Source organism: Rhinatrema bivittatum, chromosome 4, assembly GCF_901001135.1.
Source record: "Rhinatrema bivittatum chromosome 4, aRhiBiv1.1, whole genome shotgun sequence".
In the NCBI taxonomy this organism is placed as follows: domain Eukaryota; kingdom Metazoa; phylum Chordata; class Amphibia; order Gymnophiona; family Rhinatrematidae; genus Rhinatrema; species Rhinatrema bivittatum.
Window position 1 is genome coordinate 391,954,268 of NC_042618.1, and position 18,745 is coordinate 391,973,012.

At 40.6% G+C, this 18,745-nt stretch overlaps 1 protein-coding gene across 6 annotated transcripts in view; it reads right to left on the reverse strand.

Annotated features, from left to right (window-relative positions):
* The window catches only part of CADPS (calcium dependent secretion activator), a 1,086,201-nt gene that overhangs the window by 415,140 nt on the left and 652,316 nt on the right, over positions 1 to 18,745 (reverse strand). For all 6 annotated transcript variants that reach the window (XM_029601011.1, XM_029601008.1, XM_029601007.1 and 3 more), the window contains one exon: positions 8,314 to 8,450. In XM_029601011.1, coding sequence (XP_029456871.1) covers positions 8,314 to 8,450 — 137 coding nt within the window. The remainder of the gene's footprint in view (positions 1 to 8,313; positions 8,451 to 18,745) is intronic.

The following is an 18,745-nucleotide window of genomic DNA, read 5'->3' on the forward strand; positions in this document are numbered from 1 at the left end:
AGTTAAGTAGGAGGAAAAGTAAACATACTTGTGCCAGTGTGGCTACTTAAAAAATACACTTACCAACAATCAATTACATATATTTGAACTGTGTACAGTTCCAGCCAGGACCACCTTTCTAAAATGCACAGTGATTGGCAAATTCAACATGCACTAGCATTTCAGGTGCCTGCTAACAAAAATAATAAACAAACAAGTTCTAGTCACGTGAGTGCTGATCATTACATTACTTTTTTTGTCAAGCTTCCAACTGTTTCCATTTCACATCCCCCAACCATTACCTCAGTATTAGCCTTGGTAACATCAATAGATAAGAGCACAGCCAGCCAATAGGAATACATACATACATATTCATTCCTAAGTGACCTTTACTGACCTGGGAAGTGTGAACACTTTGTTTCATTTTCTGTTGGTGTTCGTTAGTTTCCAGTTCCATTTCCCATCCCCCCAACCATCACCTCAGTGGTAACCTTGGTAACATCAATAGATAAGAGGGCAGCCAGCCAATAGGAACACATATTCATTCCTAACTGACCTTCAGTGACCTGGAAAGTGTTTATTTGTATCATTTTCAGTTAGTGCGCACTAACGGGGAGTTAGTGCGCACTAACTCGAGTTAGTGCGCACTAACACGATTTAACAATTTTTAACGATAAATCGTTAGAATTTCTATTGTATCGTGTTCTATAACGATTTAAGACAATATAAACATTATCGGACGATAATTTTAATCGTTGAAAAACGATTCACATCCCTACTTCAGACATCCAAGTCAGACTCTCCAGGTGGGAGGGACTGAGGGTATGAATGGTGTCTTACTAGTGTTCTAAGGACAGGTACAGTGATATTTGGTGGCCAGACTGGGAGGGTCTGCTACAATAGTTAATAGTGGTTTATGGACTTTTCCTCTAGGAACTTGCCTAAACCCTTTATAAACTCAGATATGCAAACTACTTTCACCACATCTTCTGGCAACAAATTCTACAATTCAGTTGTGAACTGAGGGAAAAATATTTTCTCCGGTTGGTTTTACATGCGCTACCTATTAGCTTTATGGAGTGTCCAAGTACTATTGGAAAGAGTAAATAACAATTACCTATTTACTCAAGGTTCTGAGGCAGGAGGGTGCCTTGGAGCCTTAATTTCTGGATTAGATCATTTCAAGGCTTGATTCTATCCTACACAGGGCAGACTCCTCTTAACATTTAGCCTTGTGGTCTTATTTGGACACCACTATATGGGCTGTCAGGGTTAACAGGTTTTAAACCCACAATCCTGGGGATTCCAGACCTGCCACAGAACTATGGAGGCTACTGGCTGTCTAGGAAGTTCTATTATTTTTATTCTGTTTTCCTGGTGAGTCAGACACATTCCCGCAGACTTCCTATTGGACCAGTATTAGATGTGTCCGAAATTGAAGATTGTATATAAAGAGCTCTACACTGACATACCTTTTACTGGTCCAGCAATCCTCTCAGTGTCCACTGCATGGAAGTGCCTGGTAATTGTGTTCCTTCTTAATAAACCTTCCTGTCTTACAGTCCATTTTTCCATGTCTTGTTTGTGTCCATTTCCAGTGTGTTTGTCCCTCAAGCTTCTCTCCCTGGTTCTTCTCCAGCAACTGGACATCACCAGCCTTTCCTCCCCAAGCACACACCTTCCATCCAGGGTTACCCTGACTGGCGAGCCCAGATACTCCCTGACAGTTACTCAATATATTAGGGATTTGCACAACTCAATTACAATAAGCAGTTTAGGGATCAGATGGCTGAAATCCCAGTGTGTCCTGGAGGTTATAGCATGTTGAGCTCTGGCTCACCTACATAACAGCAAGGTTAGCATATTTGCAAGCACTTAGCCACCCCTTTCAGGGCCATGCCAGTATGCAAAGCCAATCAAAAGTGGGTTCTTCTGTTTCAGAGGTATTACAACAATAATGGCTGCTCGTTCCTATGAATGTATATACAAATATATATGTATCACTGCTCAGCCAATCACCCAGTGATCAAGCACCCCAAAGAAAGGGCAGGTGGTTGTGGGAAGTGAACCAGGAAGGGATGAATTTGCTCATGACCATGCTGTCACGCCAGTACTTTGGGAGCAGATAACTGCTTTACTGGCGAACTATCTTAACAAAGCAGCAGCAGCTATACTGTTGGAAAGTTTCAGTGGGCACTTTATTATATCATACACAGGCCCATTAACAGCAGTTAGGGTCACAAATGTGTGTTCAGCCTCATGCTTTGCCAAGGTCATCAGGAATAAGCTGTCCACTGAGCTGGAATTGGGGGATATGGAAATGCCATTCTCCTTGATAATCTAGTCTCCTTTGGTGGTGGACTCCAAAAACGAGTCAGGCAAGTATAGCCTGATTCATTACCTCTCTTACCTGGCAAAGGAGTCTGTAAATGACTAGGGATGGGCTGTTGGAAGAAACAAAATAGGAAATTAGATGACATTTCCTATTTCATTTCATTTCGTTCTCAAAGCAAAATGATTGAAAATACAACAAAATTTTGTTGGTTTTCACATTTCATTTTGAAAAAAAAAATTTGATCTGTCGGGGCTAGGCCCATACCCCAAGCAGGGGCCTTGCCTAGGGAATAGGCCAAGGCTCAAAGCAGGGGCCTCAGCTTATACTCCAGTGCAGCGCTGGGACCAGGGCCTGGGTCTCACCTAGGCTTAGGACGTGGCCTGACGCAGGAGCTGTAGCCAGGGTCTTGGCCGAGGCCTGGGCCCAACGCCGGGGCCTCGATTGAGACCCCAAAAATTGAAAAAACTTACCTGCTTTATCAGAGATCCAGCAATATGGTCTGGACCTTGGTTTGGATCCAACACTGGGGCCTGACATGGAGGCTGAGTCCCGATGGCTGGACCTCAGCCTAGGCAAGGCCCCAGGGGCAGGCCTATGGTCTGGTCCAGAGACCAGGTCCTGATGCCAGGGCCTCGGCTCGGATCCAGGCCTGATGCTGGATCCAGGTCTGAAGCCGGGACCCGACCCAGAGCTCGGGCCCCAGCTTCAGACCCGAGCTCTGGGTAAGTGGGGGCCAGGGAGGATCTGCATTTTTTCAGATTGGAAGGATGGATGGGGGCATAGTAGGCCCCATTTCTTTTTTTTCTTTTTTTTTAATGTTTATTTCATTTTTTTAACGAAATAAAACATTAGATGAAATGAAATTATTGGAAAATGATTCCCCAAATATGAAATGAAAAATGAAACCAAAGTTTTTCTTCTTCCCACTTTTATTAAATGACCATATTCCAACTGAGGAATATTCAGTTCCATACACCATCTTTAACAGCACAGTGGATATGTTCAGGGATTGCAACCCTCGCTCACTGATGGTCAAAGTAGACATAGAATCAGTAATTCAAACTTCTTCCCGTATATCCTGCTACATTCCCATTGCTGGTGCATATTACTTTGATAATTGTATGCTGATGGGCTTCTTCATCCCATGTACTTATTTTGAAATGTTTAGCATCTTCCTGCACTGGGAGCTGGAATGGTGCATAGCAGTCTGAAATGTGATTCATTATCTAGATGACTTCTTGTTTATTGGCCCAGATGAGTCTACAGCATATCATGAACTCTTCCCAGAGTTCCAGATTTTGACTCTCTGCCTTGCTGTGTCACTGGTGGCTGATAAATATGGAAGGCCCAACCAGAATAATAACAAGCAATAGTAGCTTGTGATTTATTGAATGTTTGGGTACTTGCCAGCTACTTGTGACTTAGATTGGCCACTGTTGGAAATAGGATAGGGATGTGAATCGTTTTCCATATCGTCTTAACGATAGAAATCGTGTGGCAGGGCAAGAAAATCATCTTAGGCACGATTTTTTAGTTAAAAAATCGTTAAAAATCGTTTTTTCCGATTAGTGCGCACTAACTCGAGTTAGTGCGCACTAACGGGAGTTAGTGCGCACTAACTGGGAGTTAGTGCGCACTAACTGAAAATGATACAATTTGACACTTTTCAGGTCAGTTAAGGTCAGTTTAGGAATGAATATGTATTCCTATTGGCTGCCCTCTTATTTATTCATGTTACCAAGTTTCCTACTGACAGTATATGGGGGATGGGAAATGGAAACAGTTGGTAGCTTGACAAAACAAGTAATGTGATCAGTCAATGTGACTAGAACTTGTGCCCTAACCCTGATACCAGGGGTATTGTGATCTTCCTGCACACAGTGCCCTATCCCTATTAATACCAGGAGTGTTGTGATCTTCCTGCACATAGTGCCCTATCCCTAATACCAGGGGTGTTGTGATCTTCCTGCACACAGTGCCCTATTCCTGATACTGGGGGTGTTGTGATCTTCCTGCACACAGTGCCCTATTCCTGATACCGGGGGTGTTGTGATCTTCTTGCACACATCCCGGTATCAGGGATAGGGCACTGCATGCAGGAAGATCACAACACTCCTGGTATTAATAGGGATAGGGCACTGCATGCAGGAAGATCACAACACTCCTGGTATTAATAGGGATAGGGCACTGCATGCAGGAAGATCACAACACCCCTGGTATCAGGGATAGGGCACTGTGTGCAGGAAGATCACAACACTCCTGGTATTAATAGGGATAGGGCACTGTAAGAGATGACTGTAGTAGATTGAATAAAGATCTGATGTTTCTGCTCTCCTCACACCAAACAAAAACAACACACAAGCAGAGAAGCCCTTCTTACAAAGCTGAGCTAGTGAGTTAAGTAGGAGGAAAAGTAAACATACTTGTGCCAGTGTGGCTACTTAAAAAATACACTTACCAACAATCAATTACATATATTTGAACTGTGTACAGTTCCAGCCAGGACCACCTTTCTAAAATGCACAGTGATTGGCAAATTCAACATGCACTAGCATTTCAGGTGCCTGCTAACAAAAATAATAAACAAACAAGTTCTAGTCACGTGAGTGCTGATCATTACATTACTTTTTTTGTCAAGCTTCCAACTGTTTCCATTTCACATCCCCCCAACCATTACCTCAGTATTAGCCTTGGTAACATCAATAGATAAGAGCACAGCCAGCCATTAGGAATACATACATACATATTCATTCCTAAGTGACCTTTACTGACCTGGGAAGTGTGAACACTTTGTTTCATTTTCTGTTGGTGTTCGTTAGTTTCCAGTTCCATTTCCCATCCCCCCAACCATCACCTCAGTGGTAACCTTGGTAACATCAATAGATAAGAGGGCAGCCAGCCAATAGGAACACATATTCATTCCTAACTGACCTTCAGTGACCTGGAAAGTGTTTATTTGTATCATTTTCAGTTAGTGCGCACTAAATCGAGTTAGTGCGCACTAACGGGGAGTTAGTGCGCACTAACTCGAGTTAGTGCGCACTAACACGATTTAACGATTTTTAACGATAAATCGTTAGAATTTCTATTGTATCGTGTTCTATAACGATTTAAGACGATATAAACATTATCGGACGATAATTTTAATCGTTGAAAAACGATTCACATCCCTAAAATAGGATGCTGGGCTTGATGGACCCTTGGTCTGACCTAGTATGGCATTTCTTATGTTCTTATGTTCTTATTCCTCAGCATTGATCTGGTCTTGATGCAGATAATGTCCAGGCTCCCATGTGAGAAGATAACTAAGCCACTTACACTACTGTAGTTAACATGGCATGCTCACAAGTTATTACTCAGGAACATGAGATCACCTAACAGGAGTCTAGCATTTGTTTGTAGAGTAATCCCAGTGGGATGGACATTCTTTCGCAGTCTCACTCTTGCCATAGAGGGTGTAAAGTTCAGCAATCACCATATAAGGGAATCAAAGTCTTGGCATGAGGATCTAGGAAACCTTCCTGTCTGATTTTAATGGGGTAGTAGTATGGCTCTTGTCCCCTGTGGCCAGTGCTGACTTAGAGCTCTATTCAGATATATCGGGGTCATAGGTTTTTGGCTTTTCTACCAAGGCTCTTGGTGTACAGCAACCTGGCCTGAAAAAGGCCACATCTGGGGTCAACTGGAATATCACCTTCTTGGAAATATTTCCAATCATAGTTGATGTGCATATATGGGGCTATCGATTGACTAACAAAAGCATGATGTTCTGGTGTGATAACCTTACTATGGTTGAGATCATCAACCAACTGTCTGGAAAAAGTGTATTGGTAGCTGAATTGATGAGAAAATTTGTCCTAAAGCATTATCAGCTCAACATGTATGTGCATGCTAGGCATATCCCTAGTTTGTTCAATGAGATTGCTGATTGATTTTATTATTAAAAATGGGTCAAATTCAGGAGACGGACACTGGAGACAGCATCGGCAGGGACTCTAGTTCTGGATCATCTTTGGGATTTTGGAACAGATGCATGGGACATGCTATGCCCATCCATGGCCCCTGCTACTTGGAGATTGTACTTACATGGATATGCCACAGTAATGAGATATCTGATAGCTATGGATTGCTAGCAAGGCCCCATCCTGAATCACCTGATGATGAAATGCAATATGCATGCCAAGCAGACTGGGATATCTGTGGGAGTGGTCCACTCACATTTATAAGACTTCTCCTTTTTTGCCAAAGCATAGGGCTTGTCCAACCTGACTTCAACCTTTGTGCATAAAGTACATAATGAACAAGTAGGCAAGAGAAAAAAAACCCATCAATGGATTTGTGGAGGCTCATCATGTTTGAGCACTTTTGAAGTTTGCAGCATGCTTTGCCTTTCAATACTGCAAATGGTGGCAGCAAACATACTTGATGCCAAGTCAGGTCTGCAGCCCCTAATATTTCCTTATCTGCTGGCAGACTTTTCTTAAGAATTCAGCATCCAAAGTTGAAGTCCCTGGGTCAGTCGCCTGCCTGGTCAAGAATGTGAGGGTGAATTTTTTGTTAAGGTCTAAGGATGGAAGGCCATTGTAAATTTATGCTAACCTTTACCCCTTAAGCAGGTTTCAGGTTTCAGTTTTCCTGAAGCGTGAATTAGCTACTGCACAGCTAATTTACGCTTCAATTCAGGACACTTCCTTTAGGAATGGCGCAGTGTCTACCACTGCTGCATCAGGTGTGTCAGGATCCACCATACAGCATACTGGGAGGTGGCAATCTTCAACCTATGTCAGACACTTGAATGGCAAATAAGTGCAAATTCAAGATAGATAATGCTTCCTTTGTCTTCTGCAGATCCCAGCCAGTGGCCACAGAGGGGATGGATCATGGACCATGCATTTATCTTTTGGGTCGCAAAGTGGCCAAAATTGTTAGACTGGTCTCTCATTTGGGCCTAACAACACATAATTTGTGGGTTTGAAGGTTGGGCACAAGCATCAAATGTTGGTAAAGTCATCCACTCTTAGTCCTTTATCTTGAGGGCAATGACTTGGGAAACAACCTTGGCCAACAGCACACCCATCACGTCATCGAGGCGTGTCACTCATGTCATATGGTCAGAGATCATCCCTCATCGCCAGCTGGACAACTTCCATCTCTGAAGGTAATGAGAATCAAAGCTCAATAAACAGATTGGTAATTTTATACTCCGCCTTGGCGGTTGGCACATGAGACACGATAGAGTATCCAATGTCTGTGCAGAGATTTTCCATAGACATGGGATTCACCTGTCTGACATTTGTTTTAAATACAGCCATACAACAGGTGTTAAGTGGGTAAACATTCTTGTTGGCCACAGCTTATAGGTTGGCGGGGGGGGGGGGGGCATAGTCCATGAGGAAGCCAAACAAAATTTGCTCATGTCCCATTGAAGGAGTACGTGAGCCTGGGGTTGGAGGATCTCATGGAGCAGGGGCCAGAAAAAACTGCTATAAGATTTACAGACACAGCTGGTTCTTTCTATCATTTCACGTGGCCTTGGTACATGCCCCCTACCTCCTGTCCCTCTTTTTCTTATTATTTATGTTGCTTTTAGTTCCTTTGTCTATAATTGAATTACTTGTAAAAATAAAGTTAAAAAAATATTTTTGAAACTGACATGCTGGACATTCAATTTACTTCTAAGCATTCTGCTAATGAGATAATGGGCTATTAAATTAAACTGAATGTTACGTGTTACCAATCAGTAAATAAAATTCCCAATGTAGCATTTAAGACCACTGCTGAAATTGCTATTCTGAACTATGTCCTAATTTATGCTTTTTCAAATTACAAATTACGTATTTTTTGGGATAATGTCTTGCAATAATGGAAGCTGTCTGTGCAATGCAGGATGGACATATCAGTGACTGGTTTATTACAGCGGCACTCTTTAAAAAAGGCAAATTCTCTTTATCGCTTTGACATTTGTGTTTCCTTAATTTGAAATCAGAGGGAATACTTGCCAGGCAGGAGTAGGAGTCGTTAAGTCTGTGGTCCAAAGTGAGGCGCTGAACCATCTCAAAGAGTAAAGCGTGGTCAAAGTTACAGGGATTGGAAGAGATAAATTCATCCATGCCATGCTTTTGAGCTCTATCTGCATCTGTTTATTTGCACATGTAAAGAAAGACACAATTTTGAAAAATACATCACAATTTCCTTGACATTTCAACAGGCAGAAAGGTGTAAGCTATGTATTATAAATGCTAAATTAATTCCCTGCTCTAAGTTACAACTTTTTAAAATATATATTTAGATATGCCACATTATGAAATTCTCTTAAACTCCCATTGTCAACTTGCATTTGTTACTGATCAGCTATTATATTTAGGAGAAATAAAAAGCCTGACACTATCATCGATTCATTACATCGCATTTAATCTGTACTTTAAAACTGCATTCAAAATCATAAATTGTTCTTAGTCTATTACATTCCACTGAAAATTAATAGATGTAAACTTGAGACAGTATAGTAGCTCCTAATTAATTGTTTTGGGTTTGATTATAATAGATTCTGCCATTCTATGGAAGATAGATATAGCTATATCATTTTTTTTCCCTTAATTGACTATAGATTTTTTGTCCACCACTTAAAGTGATGTAAAAAAACAAGGTAACAATATTTTACTATATCAATCCTTTGATTCAAGTTTTTGTTTTGTTTTTTACATTACATCAAAGAAATGAAAAGAGATGTTCTTTTATGCACTAGTAAGACTAAGACTTAATTTTTTTTTATCTTTTAGGAAGTTACCAAATGGCATGCTTATTTTCTTAATCATTTCAACAGACAAACAGAATTTACACAGAAAAGGTTATGGTCTGCCATTTATTGTGAATTAATAGCCTCAGTGCATTCACACTTTTCTTTTCAGGGTGAAGTCTGCAGGCACAACCACCTAGGGTCCGACTAATTAATCCCAACAGTGTATAGCAAAAATAAATTAAAATCACTGGTGAAACAAAACAGAGATTGGAAATTGGGTGTGGCCAAGGAGGTGCCCCCCCCCCCCCCAGGATAAATCCATTGTTCCGTGAAGAACAACAGAATTAAAAGACACGTGTCATTCTGCATTAATCTAACTTAATTTCCTGTTACAAACTGCTTCCTACCAAATCCTTAACAGCACAATTCTAATTTGTACTTTGTTTACAACATCCATGCGTCACTGACATATTAAATATTGTTTAAAGGCCAGAAAAATAACCTGACATCTTAACTTTGTTTTTTTCAATAGAATTTGACATTTATATGTTTTTATAAAGAAAACTTAAGCATAACGCTTAAGATAAATATATATATATTATTTGTCAAGAGTGGAAATAAAGGAATTTGATCAAATTATTTTTTCTGTCAGGTCTTCAAATTTCCAGAACAGTTCTTTTTTCTTAAATTATAAAAGGAAGAAATGTTTTTTTTAAAGAAATCTATTGCTGATAGTGGGTTCTTATGTATTTAATAATAGAGTACAAAGTACAATTTTAATAAGCCAGTATTATATTCTGAATTCCTCGCTTACTGTAACAGCTGTTATATAGAAATTAACAAAATATTTTAATCAGGCTTCAAGATATGTGCATCAAATATTCTAAATCGAGAAATAAAGCACCAGTACATATATTTGTTTAAATATTTAAAATAAATGAAAATCTACAACATCTGTGATATATAATATTGCCTGTTGTAGCACAAAATGTTTAGTTATTTTTAAGCAGTGCTTTATTTATTAGTATGAGGAAGTTGGTTTTTTTAACATCTTCTGAATTTTGATGCACCAAGGAAAAGTGGTTGGCTGCACTATAACACAAGTTATTGTACTATTTATTGCATAGATCAGTCTTTCTTAATTCTGGTCTATTGACCCCCACAGCCAGTTGGGTTTTTAGGATATTCGCAATGAATAATCATGAGAGGGAGGGGAAGAAAAGGAAGGAAACCTGGGCCTTATAGACAAGTATCATAGGAACTGAGAGGGGATGCTGCTTACTTGGTCCCTCATCCTCATGACTTGCCCCTGTCTGAAGCCTGAACTGTGCTGCTACCACTATTCCGCCCCTTCCTGCGGATGTCATCCAGGTGCGACAGAGTCATGGCCTGCTGTAGGGATGCTTGCCACCAGAGGATGACTAACCAAAGAATGAACCAAGAGGGATCACCCTTTGGAAGACTCCTTCCAGAGCAACCAAGAGCATTAGGAGTACTGGTTGGATAGTGAGCAAGTTGGGGATATTGTTAATTTTGATGCTTGACAGGAAGTGTATTAATTTTAGCTATATGATGCAGTCAGTTCATTCCCTAGAGAAAGTGAGGTATAGTGTTAAACTGTAAGCTAGGGTCGTTAAACTGATTATTGTATTTTGCCATATTTTGTTATTTTGTAAAATGCTTTGGGTCTTGTTTAGAGAAAGGCAGTCTTGAAATGTAAATTGAAATGAAATGAAAAATTTTAATTTTAATGTACTGGATATTCAATGTATGCAAAGATATTGCATACATATTTATTATGTATATCCAAACTGGTTGTGGAGTCAGGATACTTTGGGAACCACTGGTGTAGATGATAAGGGATGTACTTTCATTTGAAATGAAACAGGAAATTTCAACTAAATTTTGAAAATGAAATTAAAGAAAAAACAAAATGTCATTCATTTTCCATTTTGATTTAAAAAAAAGAAAAGCACAGTAGCTAGCTCAGACTGGCAGAAAAAAATCCATGCTGCCATAATTTAAAAAAAGCTCCCTCCCCAGCTGAATGCTATCTCCTCCCCAATACTCTCACAGGCAGGAGTGATCCCCAGTCACTTCTGCCTTGCCAGTGCTGTAATTCAAAATGGCATCAGCTGACCCGAGGCCGATGAGATTTTAGAGTACGTCAGAAACGGTTCCTCCCATTCTATCCTGTGACTTGTTTGAAGATGGGTCCCAGACAACTCATAGAAATTATGGAGGCAGATATAGATTACATGGTCCATCTAGTCTGCCCAATTTGCTTTCATATTGCAATATCACGTTTGCTCCCCCACAGCAAAGGGTCATCTATGATCGATCTATGCTTTCTTGAATCCCCATACTGTTATTAATTCAACTACCTCCACTGGCAGGCCATTGCATTCATTCACTACCCTTTCTGTGAAATATGTTTCTCACTTCTCTTGGTACTCTAATTATACTGCAAACAAATAGTTGAAGGTCTTCTCAAGCATTTTGTAACTTTCAGTGATGATTTATAACACACTGGCGTTCTATTCTTACTTCAAATTTTAATTGATTTGGGGCTAAAAGGTTTTCCCCTTTTTGTATATTTGGAGAAATACAAAAAGTGGATTTTTAAAATGCTATGCGCACCAAAGCCAGAAGATATGCGTGTGACCTGGCCTGGCGTGCGCCGCACAGATTTTAAAAACCGCACGAGTATGCACTTTTCTCCTGGTATGCACACAAATCAAAATGTTCAAAAAAGGGGCAAGGCATGGGTGGGACATGGGCGGGCCAAGTGTGTAACATGAAGTCTGTGCATAAGTATTTATGCGCACAAGGGTTCACCAGGGTCCCCTACCACGTAATTTACTTCTGCTATGGATGGCGTGTAAGTAATAAAATAACAAATACTAGACTTGTCAGTGGGGTTTTAAGGGTCAAGGCTAAAAGGGTAAAATGGCGGCAAGTTAGCTAGGGGATTTAGGATGACCTCTGTTTTACTGGTGCAAACTGGGAATGAACTGGGGAAACAGATAATTGCATCGGCGCACATATCTACTAAAATCTCCCCCACTTACGTGATCGAAGTGGCATTGGCGTGCACATGCGTGCATCAATATAAAGTCATGTACACATGAACGCACATTAGCCAATTTTATAACAGGCACACATATACATATATTATAAAATCACCACGTCCATGTGTGCGAGCCGGCAAATGCATGTACATATGTGCATGTGTGCAGGTCTTAAAATTCACTTCTAAATACACAGGCCCCTTGAAGTGTTTATTTGCTAAGCTACTTTTATTAAATTTAAGATTTATAGTCCTTCTCAGGGTTGAGAACCTATTCAAGGCAGATAAAGAATGGGAGTGTACATAGAAGCATATAACATTTTAATCAAGGAACAAGAATACAATCAACTTATAGTCATCAATAAGTGTAAACAATGTGGCTGCAAAGAGAAGCAACTTGATAGAGTATATTGAGTGATTTTGAGCAGCATCTGAGGGGTTTAGAACTGGATCATTTAAGTTGTGTTAGAGAGGTGGAGTTTTTAGGTTTTAACAAGGGTTGATGGAACAGTGAAGTCTAGAAAGGTTTTCAGCACCATGTTGTTCAATTATGATATTAAGTAGATGACTCCAAGGTATTGACTAAGCACTGATAGATGTAGTAGGGAGGGTAGACAGGTAGATGCTGGTTGTTAGCCTGACTCATTCAATCATGGCAAAGATGTTTTTAGGTATTTGGTGAAGGTCTGATAGTTTGATTCATGCTTCAGTTCTACTGGAATTGAATTCCACAGTGAAGGGATGGCACATGCTGTGAATGATTTCTTTCTGGATTTCATCAATCACATTTCTTTGAGCCAAAGATCCTTTAACTGAGCTTCCTGACTGAATCTTACTTAAGCTGTCTTGATGGAGCATACCAGAATAGTCAATAAGAAAGATATCTGGACCAATATCCTCGAAGGTCTTGAAAGCCAGACTCGGGGCCTTAAAGAAAACACATAAGTTTAGTGATAGGAAAATAGGGAAATAGGTAGGAAAGAAGTTCTATCCCACCTGCAGTTCCCTATGACTAGCCTGGCTGCATTTTGCATCCTTCAGAATCTGAATAGAGTTTTCTTTGGGATTTCCATATACACAATTTTACAGTAGTCCAAATGGGTCATTACCACTGTTTGTATGACAGTTCTTAACTCGCATTAAAGTAGGTAGGGAGCAGTTGCTTCAGTAACTAAGCCCATGTTCAGGAAAGCTTTTTTCACTATGAAAGCTACCTGAGACCCCCCACAGAGAACAAGGAGTTGAGAATGACTCCTGACTTTTGTTGAGAAGATTAGGACTGAATCATTTACCACCAGGGGTGAGTGGAAAACATAAATCTCACTAGTCTTAGTCCAGAGAATGTCCGTTTTGTTAGGGTTCCGTTTCAGCTTGTTACATACTTAAATCTACTGTATATTTATATCAAACAAACTGCTGGATCAACCATGAAGAAAAAATGATTCTTAATTGTCACTGTCCAGACTAACTTGAACTAACTTTCAATTTACCTACATAAAAAGTTATAATACTGTACTAAGGAATCGCTTTGTGCACTGAACAGCAGGTATTACAACATTTGTTAATATAAAACTTTAAGATCCCATTTGAAAAGGATTTTTACTATAGTGTGATTTAGTAAAAAATTATTTTAAAACAGATACAGTGAAGACTGCTAGAGAGCTGTAGATATGCAGGTGAATTTGATGGCACTTCTAGGAGTTCTGTGTGTAAATTACGGATAACTCCATTGAAAGTAAAGGAGAATACTCAAGGTGCTTCTCCCAAGCTTAAAACTGGGAATTCACCTTGTACCATCTTTGGTACAAACTTAGGAGGTCATTTATTTAGCTGCATTAGGGGCCAGATTTTAAAAGGATTACGTGCATAAGGTATGCGCGTAACCCTTTTAAAAACCCCCGGCGGTGTGCGCAAGCCCCAGGACACGCGTAAGTCCTGGGGCTTGTGAAAAGGGGCGGTCGGGGGCGTGTCCGGGGGGGCATGGTTTCAGATCGGGGGCGTGTGGGCGGTCTGGGGGTATGGCCAAGTGCCCCGACACAGCGGCCTGTGTCGGGGCCTGCCGCGCCGGCGCACGTAAGTTACTACTGCCCGGAGGTGGGGGGGGGGGGTCTAGATAGGGCCGGGGGGGGTGGGTTAGGTAGGGGAAGGGAGGTGAAGGTGCAGGAGGGTGGAAGGGAACAGGCAGCGCGCGCAGGGCTCGGGGCGCGCAAGTTGCACAAATGTGCACCCCCTTGCGCGCGCCTACCCCGGATTTTATAAGATACGCGCAGCTACGTGCGTATCTTATAAAATCCGGCGTACTTTTGTTCGCGCCTGGTGCGCGAACAAAAGTACGCACGTGCGTAGAATTATAAAATCTACCCATAGGTGTTTACCCTGTGGTAAATGCCTTAACGCAGTAAAAACACATGGTATTTCACCCAAATACTGCAGGTATGGTAATGAGCTACTTTGCATGTAAATGTTTTGCAAATACTATATATGCACAGCAGTTTCTTACTAGGCAATTTCATGTTAATAGAATAACGCAGCTTGCCTGAAAAAATCGAAAGCCACATTATTTTCAGGAAAATTAGCTACAACTTAGGGGTTGTAGCTAACTTTCCCGGGGAGCAATGGAATGCCTCTGGGCCTGTGAATTAAAGGGCCAACTGGCTTGGAGTAACCACTCCAAAAGGTTGATTTTAAAAGCGTTACGCACGCAAAAATACCCACATATGCACATATGTGGGCTAAGCGCGAGCAACATGGATTTTATAAGCTGCGATTTATGTGAGTATGTACCCATGCGTGTGCCAAAAATAAAGTGTGTGGGGGGGGGGAAGGGGCAGGGCATGGGCATTATGGGGCGGGCCCAACATGTACATGTGAAACTTCGCATTTTAAAACTGGAGTCCGTAGTGCGCAGCAGCTTGTTAGCTGAATAACTTTACTGCTGCTCCTGAAAAGGAGCAAGTCTGTAGATCTTGCGTTTTAGGACTTACATGACAGGGTGAGAGATCTAGGCCAACTGAGGGGGCATGCAGGATGAAGAACCAGAGAGGTCTACAAGACCTTGAAATTGACTGGGTAAACTGGTGGACTAATTGGAAAAACTGGGAATGTCCCTCGTGCGAGCATGTTTTAAAATCTGCTTACATACGCGGCAAAGTCCAATGGAAGATATGTGAAGTAGTTTACTCTATTAACCTCTTAAAATTAGGAACATACTTACAGGCGGTAGGCATATTTTAAATCATAAGCACACGTGCATGTTTGATTTCATTCCAGTGTATCTTCACTTGTACGTCGATATGCACATGTATAGGTGCAGGCACACTCGTTTTAAAATTGGCCTGCAAGACCTGCAACTTCTATGTTGTCCTGTGAGGTGGTCAAAGTCCCATAAATAAACTTAACCCCGTTCCCCCCGAAGTCTGCAGCACAGGCCCCACACCAACATCCACAAATTCTTTTTTTATAAAAAAACAAAACAAAACATCCCACCCCTCCAGACGCTTGCCCCCGCACTCCCTACACTAGACCAACTCCCTCTGGACTTACCAACTTACCCTGGTAGACTAGTGGGGTCCAGAGTGACCCTAGGCTCCAGAACTCATGGTGGCCATTTTCCAGAATGGCATTTATTGGCCTTTATCTTCCCTTTGCCCCTATCACATAATAGGGGAAGCTAGTGCAATTTTGGAAAATGGCCGCTTCCAGGTCCTGAGCGTCTGGGGCACTCCAGACCCCTACTAGACTACCAGGGCAAGTGTGATAAGTCTATGGAGGGTCAGTATAGTGAGCTAAAGTGAGGGATGGCCAACCGCCAGGAGGGGGTGATTTTTGGGAGGGGAGGGATTTGGGGATTTCAGGGCAGGACTTATGTCACAACTTTAGGAGGTTTAAAGTTTATTTTTGGGACTTTGGCTGCCTCAAGGAGCTGCCAGGGAGGGGGCCACGTGTGAGAGGCAGGGCTCTTGAGAAACCCCCAAAGTCTTTTCAACATTTGGTTGGGCCTTACTCTGGGCCGATTGGCCTCATTAATTCACTTAAATCCCACAGCCCGGTTCTGCCATCAACTGGTTTTGGTGGAGCTCAGGTAAGCTCAGTATTTTTCCCCATAGTATTTTATCACCGGAACTTGGTACTACAGCTTTGTAAATCCCATGGTATTTTTCCCCTCCTAGGAAAATACTGTGGCTGAATAAATGACCTCTGTAGATTGTAAGCTCTCTGGGGACAGGGAAAATACCTACTCTACCTGTATGTAACTTGCCTTGAGCTATCAATAAAAAGGTATGAGCTAAAACCCTAAATATAAAATGAATAAATCTAAATAAAGTAAACATAACCCATCTAGATCAGAATTCTTTATTTATACAGATGTACAAATTCTGAAAGGCTGCCCAGTAGCCTAAGATGATTAAAAGTGCAAGGTTTCTCAGATGAAACTTGAAAGAATTGGATTGAATAAATGTGTCACAAGAAAAAATAAATACTCAATTGAAGCAGTTTTCATAGGAAGCAATAGCCACAGAATTTTCTTTTTGATAAGGGCAAATTTCTGGGAAAGAACAAGGAAAAAGACTTGCAATGTTCATGAAATCTTACAGAATGTGAGACCTTATGATCAGAAAATAAAACATTTCACTCAAATGAGATTAATATTAGATCTGCCTGCAAGCTATACATGTATAGTAGTTTGGGGTTTTTTTTTATTAAGGCTGGTTATCGGAGCTTCTCTGTGAAATATCTTTATAGGTATATTAGACATGTGTTAAATGTTGCTTCTTTTGTTCTGGAACATGCAACTTGCTTTACTTATGCTAAAATTTGGCATATAAAGATATGAGAAATAAAGCAGAATGTTGCACCAGACACTCCCCTCAACATGCTTAGAATTAACCAGTGAAACATGAGGGGCTTTAGTGTTGTTGTAAATGTTCTCTCTCCATGTGTTGTGTTATCACACTATAACACAACACACAAGTGGTTTATTGATTATGGCACATTTTTCCTGATTAAATACATATTTTTTTTTCTCAAAATGAAAACCATATTATTTTGCAATTTGTTTAAACATTGTACTGTGAGGACATCTATTTTCCTTAGGGTTTGCTTCAGTCTACAAGCAATTCTACTCTACTATTGTACTGCGTTGTCACTGGTTCAAGCCATGATAGATATGCCAACAGGGAAGAAAATGTGCAATTGTGCTCTCATTTAAAATGGTCAGAGACAAATGCCAAGTATCTCTGATTTGGACAGTTCCTGGTTTTGGGAGACCATTTTCCTATTTTAGAGCCTGATTCATCAAGGCATTTTCCCATTGTCACAGAATGGGAGAAATGCCTTAGTGATCCTAAGTGGTCCTTAGGTTGCCTTCCTAACTGATTCTTGGATTTTTCTTGCTACCATTTCCTATATCAACAAATGCTAAAGAAGAACTTTTAGATTTCACAAGAGAAATGATAACTGGCTACCACCACAACAAAATGGGTCCCAGCCATTTTTTTTTTTCCAGAAAATACTGTTGTCGGCAATTACAAGGACAATTTTCAAAGCTGTTTACCTGGGTTACGATGACTTGGCTGAAGACTGTCCTCCTCTGCCTGACTCAAAGTAGATACAGGCTTTTACAATCTGTGTACTTTTAACCCAGTTATAAAGATACATTCTCTGCTTGACATTTTCTAAAGTCTGCATACTATTTGGCCCCCTCTCAATAACTCCCAATGAATAATGGGTACAAGGTGTGCAGTTGCTTTTAGTGCATGTGTTTTATGCTGCCTATTTTCAAAAGGAGCAACATGCAGGTTCCCTTTGAAAAACTGACTTAATGCATAAGGGCTATAAATGCCTATTTAAATGGCAAATAGCATTCACTGATCAACATTGTGCTTTGAATGACAACATGATTATTATAATCTACAAACACAATAGGCATTTTATTGGTATTAAAAAGGGAATAATTTTAGATGTTTTGATGCCAATCCATCTATAGCTACTTATTTTATTTATTTTAAGAAAATAAAATTACTACTTTGCTGAGCATGTAGTTTATTTCCCTGGCAGGGTCCCTTCCAGGCCACTAGTCCCATTTTCTAAATCTAGAACTTTATTTGCTTTCATTTACTCACAGATCTGAATCACCAGTGATATTGTAAGGCAGAGTTTGTGTTACGGACTACAATTTACAGGCCAACATGTACCAATATAACAATGCTACAGGGTTCACCCTGCCCCAGGCAGAAATGATTTTCATTTCTGCAATGCACTCGGCAGAACTTGCAAAACTGACAGTGCATAATGCCTTTTATGGGCCATCTTGCGTGCAGATCAATGATTGTGCCCACTTTTTGTCTGGAAGTATCATTCTATGCAAGCCATGCTTTCATATTCAGGATGCAAACTGAGCTAAAATCACCAGTCACACTTGGGGGAAAGGGAAGGATAATATGCTTTTTGACAGCATGCATGGAAGGTCTATATTTCCTTATCAAAGTGGTTGACTTGCTACATTAGATAATCTATTGTTGATTGAAAGTCCCTATGGAATCCAAATTGCATAGATGTGTTGCCAAGGCAGTGAATCTTACTATATGTTTTGGAAAGTTAATTAACACTATGCTGGAAATAG